General features: G+C 39.0%; 1 protein-coding gene across 1 annotated transcript in view; it reads left to right on the top strand.

Moving 5' to 3' along the window:
- Positions 1 to 8,616, top strand: part of PEAK1 (pseudopodium-enriched atypical kinase 1) — a 32,841-nt gene extending 24,225 nt beyond the window's left edge. The window contains exon 4 of the mRNA XM_009698583.1: positions 7,459 to 8,616. Coding sequence (XP_009696885.1) covers positions 7,459 to 8,616 — 1,158 coding nt within the window. The remainder of the gene's footprint in view (positions 1 to 7,458) is intronic.
- The last annotated feature ends 1,428 nt before the right edge of the window (positions 8,617 to 10,044 follow it).

Here is a 10,044-nt window from a genome sequence, read left to right as displayed (position 1 = left end):
TGTTATAGTAAATTTCAGCTTTGTCTTAATATTTGCCCTAAGTTGATCTTTGACTTATAAGTCATCAGTCCAGGATCAGATTTGTACAAAATCTCATAACAACAGATTACTATTATACTACGCAGAGATTTGGGGAATCTTGCTTTGATAAATGTGCCAGTTTTACTATCATGGGTATTTTTTGTGTGAGCCAAATTACATAATCATCTACCTCCAACAAATAAGCTATGTATTCCTGCCATTTTAAATCTCTTGTCCCCAAAACTGGATGGAAAAACAGTGAGTTAAAATACTGGTGTGCCTATTGAATCCAAAATACAGTCTTCCTGTCATTTTTTATGAAGTCTTAGAAATACACTTTGAAAGTGTATATGGAGCCACATCTTCAGACAGTGTAAATTTATGTAGCTCTTGAGTTTTGTAGAACTACCCAAGCAACACTGGCTAACAATTCAGACACTTCTGAAGTTCTATGATTTTAATATTACATTTGAGAAAAAACGTGATAATGGGATTTTTTAATTATTATTCTCTTCTTAGAAAACAAGGGATTTACCCCCAAATGGTGTTAAGAGTCTTAATGTGTAAGTCAAAAAAAAATTACATTTTAATATTGTATCTCCAAAAGTAGAATTAGAAAAGCACTGTTAAAAACTAAGCTTTAACTATTTGCCTACTGCTGAATTAAACGTAGAAGAATGAACCTTTTGTGCAGATGAATGTACCAGTGCACCTTTACATTCTGGTGGTATCACCAGCAAAAAATGTTCTGATAAATTTGGTGGAGAACAAGCACAACTTGTTCTGTTGGTGTGGATATTATAGGAAACATTGTTTATAGGCGTGTGTTATTTCAAAGCATTGTATTATGCTTTTTTTGCTTCACTCTCACCTAATCTGCTAGTAAACATCCTGTGCCAAAAGGTTGCAGGAAGCCATGTGGAAATTATTTTGACTGAAACATTATAAATAAAAACAGTAAATAACTCATGATCAGAAAACTACTTTTCCAAGTGAAAAAATAGAAGTTCCTTTACAAGAAAGGTTTCCATAAAATTCCAGGCCCTGAGGTATTTTTCTTTCACGAAGTGCAGTACCACCTTCTAAGTAGTTGGTAGATCTGGGACAATATGGATAAACATTCCTCTGAAACCACAGTCTTATCAGTAATTCCAAATATGTAGTGGAAAGGTTACACTAAAGTGAAAGCAGCAGAGAGCACCAGCTTCTTGTACAAAGTGGTTTGGATGAGTTCAATTCTTAGTATCCCTACAGAGATTGAATAAGGCAGTGATATGACAGGGATCTTTTTTTATTTAAAAAAAAAAAAAGATTACTCAGAATAAATAATAGTTAGACAAGATAATTACTGTGTCAGTAATGTAAACTACTTCCACTTTCAGTATTAAACTCTCAAGGAAATTACTGTACAATATCATAGACGGACGCATAGAAATCGTGATTCAGAGTCCACACGGAACAATACAGACATAAAAAACCAGCAGGGTTATGGCCTGCACATGTGTGTTCTGGCCACGAGCACGTGTTGCAATGCAGTTCAGGTAGGATAACAGGAATCGCAAAGGTGCAGACAGCTCAAAAGGAGGAGTTAAAATTTATTGCTTTGATTGCTACAAGGCAGCAGAAGTTCTTCTCGCAGTAAAACCTTAGGATTTCTGCTAAGGTTCCTCTCCCAAATATAAAACAGAGCAATGCAGAAGTAAATAGTATTGGGCTGAATTTGGCTGACAGTTTCCTAGTTGCAGCTGACAATTATTTTCTAGTTATGTTTAGTTTGTCACAGTGTGCTAAGGTGTTTTTTTGGTAATTCAGTTTCCTAGTGGAGCTTCTTGGCAGAAGTGTTATTAAAGGTCATCCCAGAACTTCACGCTTCAGATCAAAATAAAGCTATGTACATTAAACCTTTAGCCTGTTCTGAGTTCAGTCACAGCAGCGTAGAATTCTGTATTTTTGGCACATGGTTAAAAAGTCAAAGCTCTATTCCAAGGCCAGATCAAGAAAATGAGGTCAATCAGAGATCAAACTGGCCTCCTTGGAAAACAAGGTTGTGCCAAAAACAAGCTATCAATTTGGGATTAGCAAGCTTTCATTCTACACAGAATTTCATTTGCAGTTGTCCCTCTGTGCAATACAACAAAGTAGCACAGATGGTGCAGTCTTTGTGATCTTCTGTGTTTCTCATTTTCAGCACTTGTAAATTCATTTCCCATAATATTCATCGTACTTCAAGTTCACTGACGCCCTGTAAAATGCATAGGACAGAGTGGAAATGAGATTCCCTGCTGGTAAAGTGGAAATCAGCTGATGGCACAGTAGGTTACTGGACTCATAAAGGAAAAATAAAAGCTAATGCAGAACAGTTTTTTAGAAGCTCTGAAACATTAAAATCTTACTTCTTGGGGGGGGATTGAAATGGCAGGATGTAAAGAAACCTGTCCTGTCCCTATAAACGTGATGGAAGTTTAGTTCATATGGATGGACTAAAGAAAAGATACATGATGACAGTGCATTCCAGTGAAAAGGAAGATGGAAACTTTCCATTCCTACTTGTGTCTCTCCTTTTTTTCTCATTGCTTTCTTGCATCATATGGAAGAGCTTTTTACCAATACTATTTCATCTTCTGAACAACCATCTTTTTATCAGCTTTAGAAATAAGGCTTGCCAAGTCCTTATCAACACCCTTCTTTCAGCTATTATCACACACCATATCTTCATAGACTGTATTGCATTAAAGCAAATGGTAAATGACTGATTGATCCTACTTTCTGTTGGTGTTTTAGTCAAAGTAGTTTCACCTTTTTCCTTTCCTGTGCCCAAAAACAGGAATTCAACATACTATATATGTAAAAGGCAACAGTATTTCTGTATTTTTTTTTAGAGTAGATGACTGGAGCAGACAAAAGCTTTAAAAATCATGCAAAGAAAACCGAGCCGAATATTTACTCACAGTTTTGACATAGCATTAACTGTCACAAGCAGAAAAGAAGCTCTGTATCCACTCCTTTAGCAATTCATCATAAGCAGTCTAAAACACTTGCTGATGAGGCCATCAAATTTCACAATTTGTTCTCTAAATCTTTTCAAGTGCAAATATAGTCTTTGGTTGCATAACTTACTATAACTCAAACCATTTTGAAAATTTTTAATCTCGGTCATTCAGATGATAGTTTTAGGTGATGGTGGAGTTATTCTCATACAAAATGCCAGGCTGAGCATTATTACCCATTAATAGTATTAAACACTAGCACTCACTACCTTTTTGAAAATGGTAATATGAAACAGTTCTGAGTAGAAGCTACAACTCAGAAAATGCTAAAATAGTACAAGAAGTTTGTCAGTAAATAAAATTTACATTCTATAAACTATCTTTGAACAGATCAATAAGAAAACTTAGTTTGTCTCCACTGCTTTCAGTACATTTTCCCCATTCTAATAAGATATTGGTAAATCGGAATCTGAACTCTGCAATCTAAAATCCAGGACTTATCTGGATTCATGCAGCTGTATTTCACAGCAAAAGTCTGAAGGGCAGCCAGAAGCTTAGAGGAACATCAGATTACTGCAGGTCTGTCTTTTAGAAACTATTTTATGAATTCAGACAGGCATCCAATTGTCATCATACTCCAGGTTTTGGGTGCTGCTGCTTCTAGACAGCCTAGCTTTCCGTTCCCCTTGTCAATTACAAAGTATCTAGTGTACAAATTTTAGTGTTCATCTAGTCAGCAATTTAATCCGTCTTAAATAACCCAGCTGCCTCTTCCACTTCTCACTTCGTGTTGTTTGTAAACAAAAAGCAAGAAGCAGAAAATACATCTCTAATCAGAGCTCATCTCTCTTGTCTTTGTAGATAACTGCATGTATGTTCATGTACTCATGTACTTCCCTGTAATAAATAAGAGAAGTGAAAGTGTCCAAAAGCCATCACTATTGGGCATTTGTGGGATGACAGAATATTTTTTTTTTCTTTATTGGTTACTTTCTTTAACAGCAGAATAATTGTTTTCATGAATGCAGTCATTTTAGTATTGATTTTAATCATAATACTATTTAGTCTTTAATTTCTGTTTTGTGGATAGAAAGACAGGAGTCTGAAACAAAAACTCGTATTTAAGAACAGATATTGGGGAAAGTTTGGCTGTGCTGTGGATTCAGATTTTCAAGTGGACGCTGCTCTGAAAGTTTACATGAACCACAGTAACAACGGAGTTGTTAATGCGACTTCAGCCTGGGAAGTGTTACAAGGATCATTATATACCAAGTTCTGTTCTGCTTGATGCTGGAGAGGTCTTAACTGGAATACTGTACTCATTATAGGGTCTTCAGGAAGGTGTAATAAATGGGGAGAAATCCAGAAAAGAGCAACAAGAATCAGAGGGTTAGGAATAAAGGTAGGAGGAATGAGGGCTGGTTATTTTCAAAAAGAAAACAATGAAGAGGGGAAAAGTTCCATTTTCCCTAGTGTAAAGGTGTAATGTTAAAGGATGGGAATCAGTATTTTTTAATATCAGCTAGAAGAAGGGCTACTAGTTTAATTTGAAGTAAAACAGATTTAGGATTGAATAGCAGGAAGAAAAAGAAAGGAGAAGATCGAGGAGGACGTCTCTCTTCTGGGGTGTTTTCAGTAGGTTGGAAAGGCATTTCTTAGGAATGATCCAGCTGGCAACGTACAGATCAGATTCGCCTTGCAGGCCCATTCTGCTGGCTCAGAGGAAAAGGGAATGGGTGGAAAGGCAGCGTACTCTGCCCCGACAGCTGAATGCCTTTTGGTGCAGATGTGCATGGCTGGTTGTCTCTAAATTAGAAGGAAGCGTTATGAGATCCACAGAGGCCTATGAAAGTGTGCTTTTGTACTACCACAATTCTAGGATCGGCAATATTTTCTAAAATGAGTGAACTAAGGCTGATTTTGAGAGGTGCAAAGCCTATCTCCTATTATTTTAACTGAAATTCCAGTAATAAATTTGAGCGCCCTTTTGTGAAGTAAGTAGGAAAAAGAGGCTGCCTAGGACTAAAATTAGAAACTAGAAATAAGTGTTGATTTCTTTTTCTATGGGCAAGGAGAAATGCTTTTCATAAACTTTAAAAAAGGCCTTGTATTCACCAAATTGAGAAGTATGAATTTTTTTAAGAGCAAATACTCTGTGGATTATATATTCCTAATAGAATATAATTTTTAGCTGGCAGGTTAGAATTAGAAATCCTCTGTGGGTAACATGAAACACAGTACAATAGCTAAGGGCAAGTGCTTTTTTGTACTTTTCTTATCAGCAAGTAAGCTTGACCTTAAAATTAAACTCTTTCAGAATGAGTTTATATTTTGGATTAGGTCAGTTAAGTATTTTTAAAAACTGAAGGCTGGATTACAACACACTGAACCTTTTCTGCAGTTGGGAATTGATTATCCCCGTGGCTGGCTGTACAAGAAAAAGGCCATGGACATGAAGGGCACAGAAGACAAAACTATTCTCATTCTCCTTAATAGCTGTTCTCCCAATCAGTTTTGATACATGCTGGTAGGGTCTATATAACACTTTTCTACTGCTGTCTTCTGTGCAGTATTAAGTATTTAATAAATCTGGGGAATTCAGTCTCCAAGACAATCAGCTGAGATTTTTTTTCATGTATAATTCAAAGGTTAATGCTGTATTTTTACTGTATTTGTTTAAACTTTTATAACCCTTGAGAGAAGGGGAGGCTTTCTATTGATAACTCACTTCACCTCTAACAGTATAAAATACATTTGAAAATTTAAATTGGCAAGAGCCACTGTACAAAGAGGGGTAACTATCAACACTTCCAGAAAATTATGATTTTCCTCTTAAATAAAATTGACTAGAAAATGCATTTTTCAGATTTGTTTTGTTTGTGCATGGCAGTTATAAACAGGCAGTTTAAGCTATACTGTACATAATACATGCTTGTGAAGTATGGAAATACGCACAGTATCAAAGACAGGAGGACAATCAATATACTGTTGCTACTTGTGTCTATTTTCATATAATTATCTGACAATGCACTTTTCTGATCAACAAGCATAAAAGACTAAAATCTCCCATTAAACTATGTGTTTCTTAACCATATAAGCACATAAAAAATGAAAATTTTTTTTTCAGTGAAAGGTAAGTTTATAACTTGCCCTACATAAGTTCCTGAGAAGGGGAAAAACAAAAAATGGGGACAAAAGTCACCTTATGCATATATTTAGTGCTAGTATGAGATCTGGGCTCCTTGGTTGTTGTGACTGTGTAGAACTAGTGCTGACATTTACTAACCTTAGTTATCCGGCTTTCCTTGGCTTTCAGAGACGAGCTAAGGGAAGCTGTAACTCCATCTGAAGCGAGATGTCTTCCTATTTCCTCTTCCTTTGAGCTTTGCAGTTAAGACCTGTTGGTACATTATAGCAACTGAATACTTAAGCTCTAACCTTACACACTTTGAACGATCTCACTGAAGTCAGCAGAACTAAGGTTAATATGCAAAGGTCAACACACCTGAGTCTTTGTAGGGCTGTAATTTTAATCAGTAAATGCCTTAGAACAGAGGCCTTAATAGAGGTTGTCCAGTGGCTGTTGTAAGGGGGTTGGGGCTGCCAGTTATTATGGCAGTACAAACAATTAATAAGGATAATTATTATGGTGATAATGTACGTATCAACAAGATACTTCTGGATAGAAATTAAAAACAGCCTATGTATGGCAAAATAAAAACATATACTTAGGATCTTAACAAATCATTGAAAGCAATTAAGGTACCACGTTCTAATGAGTTTCCATTCATCATCTGAGCCGCAGCAAGTATGCTTGCCAGCAGCCCCTGCCGCGCACACATACAGCTCTCACTGCAGACAGGCTGTGTTAGCTTGACACAGCTGCGGCTAGTAGATTGCAGTTTCCAATTACAGTGGGCAAGGAGCATGCATCCAGTCACTTAACTCAGCTGACAGGTGGTAACTTGCTATGCCATGCTAACTCAGTCATGTGCAATCATTTGATCATAGCCTCAAATATTCTATGCGTGTTTCTTTGTATCTCCTATTGCTATTGATTATCTCGTTCAAGCTTCACACAAAGCTGAGAGAAGAACATGAAATAAAATGATACGAATAAACAAGTAACTGTAAGGGAAGCTTCACTGTGCATTTACCATATATCAGCTGCTATTCTGACTAAAAGCACAACCTGTCTGAACTGTATTTTCCATCGAATAACATATGCACAGGGAGAGCTGCCTGCATGTATTGGTCTGCAGTTGCTTACTATCCAGTGGAAACTGTTCATGTGCCTCTGCCAAGGTCAGTTCAGTAAAAAATTTTTCAGTGCTTGTGTTTAGACTGTGGATACCCATCAACAAAGTACATATTTAAAAAAAAAAAAAAATACAGAATTTACAAATGTCAGAGTTACGTTACATTTGTTCTGTTTATTTTCTTCCCCCAGATTTGTAAGAGCAAAGCTAAGGAGTCCCAGCAGTATTATCACAGCCTCTCTATCCGGCAGAGTCTGGCTATCAACTTTAACATCCAACAGGACTGCGGCCATTTCCTTGCTGAAGTGCCAGTTCGTCTCCTTCCATGGGAGGATGCCGATGCACCAGAGGTGGAAGAAGAAGAGCAGGAGGAAGAGGAGAAAGAGCCTGAGCAAAAGAACAAAAACACTCCTTCCGATAGAGAGGCTTCACAGAAAGACAGCTCAAGCAACCAGGGGACCATCAGCAAGCCACGCAGCCGTGTTGTGGTCATCACGCGGGAGGTCCCGTACTTAACAGTGGCTGACTTTGTGCGAGAATCTGTGCCCCGCCATGCAAAAAGCCCAGATTTATATGAGAGGCAGGTCTGTCTGCTCCTTTTACAGCTGTGTTTGGGCCTGGAGCACCTGAAACCCTATCACATCACACACTGTGATCTGCGGTTAGAGAACCTGCTGCTGGTACATTCCAGACCAGGAGGCAGCCCTCTGAGCTCTGAGTCCATGGAACCCAGTCCCAACACTGCTTGCCCTGCCAGATTAATAGTGAGCAATTTCTCCCAGGCCAAGCAGAAGAGTCATATGGTAGATCCTGAGGTCCTACGGGATCAGTCTCGCCTGGCTCCAGAAATCATCACTGCAACACAGTACAAAAAGTGTGATGAGTTCCAGACTGGCATCCTCATCTACGAAATGCTGCACTTACCCAATCCCTTTGATGAGAATCCAGAGCTGAAGGAGAAGGAGTATACTCGTGCTGATCTCCCCAAAATTCCTTGCCGTTCCCTCTACTCTCAAGGGCTTCAACAACTTGCCAGCTGCCTGCTGAATCCCAACCCTTCAGAGAGGATCCTGATATCAGAAGCCAAGGGAATTCTTCAGTGTTTGCTTTGGGGTCCACGTGAGGACTTGTTCCATGCTCTAAGTACCTCTTCCAACCCCTCGCAGAGAGATGCTGTACTTCAGAACTGGCTGGATATAAAAAGGACGCTGCTGATGATCAAGTTTGCAGAGAAGTCCTTGGACAGGGACTGTGGAGTTATTCTGGAAGACTGGCTTTGTTGTCAATATCTGGCTTTTGCCACTATAGACTCACTTCATCGCATTGTGAGAATCATGCAGCAGCACTAGTTTGTAGAGCCTGTTGCTTTTCATAAAGCACCCCCCCACCTCCACCCCAGCCCTCGCTCCAGCCTGCCCTAGGGCTCACACTTTGTACAAGTGTTAAAAAATAGCCTAGATATCAAAGCCAGCAACTCTGAGCAAATAGGTTCTAATTGGAGAAATTCCATCCGGTACCCAATATGACAGAAACTTTACTTTTTGCCAGGCCTGTTAGGGATTGATTATATATACATGACTGGATTTGGGTCAGTATGTAACTTGATTAATATCTGGCTGAAAAGGAGAGCAAACTTTGATACCACTATTTCTACCACTGCAGTAAACAAATTGCCCTCCTCTTCTGGGTAGTTTCTGTCATTTCCATATGTAGTATCGGTTAGTGAATAGCAGTCACCATAAGCAGATGTGGATTAGTTGTAACCATGAGACGAATGATCCACCATGCCACAAAACACTTATTTGCTTCCATTCACATACCACGCAAAATTTTCTCTCAGCTTAATGAGTCCCCCACAAGCGGGCCGGACTCCTCTTTCCTCTGTTCTCAACCAAACAGGTTCTGATCTTTCTCTCACACTTAACGCCGCCTTTTTTCCCTCCCCAGATGTAGTTATCCTGCTGACTGCAGCAAGTGTCAGTGGGCAGTAAACATCTGTGTTCAGTCCTCTTCCCTCCTTCTCTGGCTCTGACTCACTGCCTACCCATATTCTTTCTAACCATGGATCCGTGATTTCAACAATGCTGCCTTAATCAGACCATTACCCTTAGCTTAAGACCTCTGCATTAAAAAGCAGAATATGCACACTTTGTCTATCCCATTTCCTACATGACATTCACCAGTCTGGACTGGTGATGTACTGTAGCTATAACCACGTCTATACAAGAACAATACAACACATGGTGGGCAGTTGAAATTCCTCTTCCATCGCAGAAGGCATTAAAGCCTGACTTGAAATGGATAGGATGTACATAACCTTCTCTGACAATCACTGCTATGAATCGGGGATGAAAATAACAGCCACCTCTTCTCTTTTATTTTGTTCTGCTCTTGTCACTTGTGCCATATTGCAAAGTGGGACTGACATTGGCTCTGTTGGTATGTTGGCAGGAGATAGAAACGTTTAGAGCTTGTCTCTGTGAAGCTGACAGGCCACATGGAGACACTTCTACTGCAGACACAGCTCTCTGAAGGGTAAAAACAAGGGGGCAAAAACACTGTTGCTTAATTATTGAGGGAGCTGTTGAGTTTGGCAGCCACAACTAACAGTATCATGATCCATTTTTCCCACAGCGGTATTTGGCTGCATATCAGTCTGTTGTAACTAGTGTTTTCTAATGTTGCTATAGACAACACCCTACAAATGGAATGTTGTCAGAATAGCTCAAAGAGCATTGCAGACAGAGTTTTGGACTAGAGCAGGAATTAGTGAGAAT

This window comes from Cariama cristata, unplaced genomic scaffold, assembly GCF_000690535.1.
Source record: "Cariama cristata isolate BGI_N322 unplaced genomic scaffold, ASM69053v1 scaffold10334, whole genome shotgun sequence".
In the NCBI taxonomy this organism is placed as follows: Eukaryota; Metazoa; Chordata; class Aves; order Cariamiformes; family Cariamidae; genus Cariama; species Cariama cristata.
This window is presented reverse-complemented; position numbering and strand designations above follow the sequence as displayed.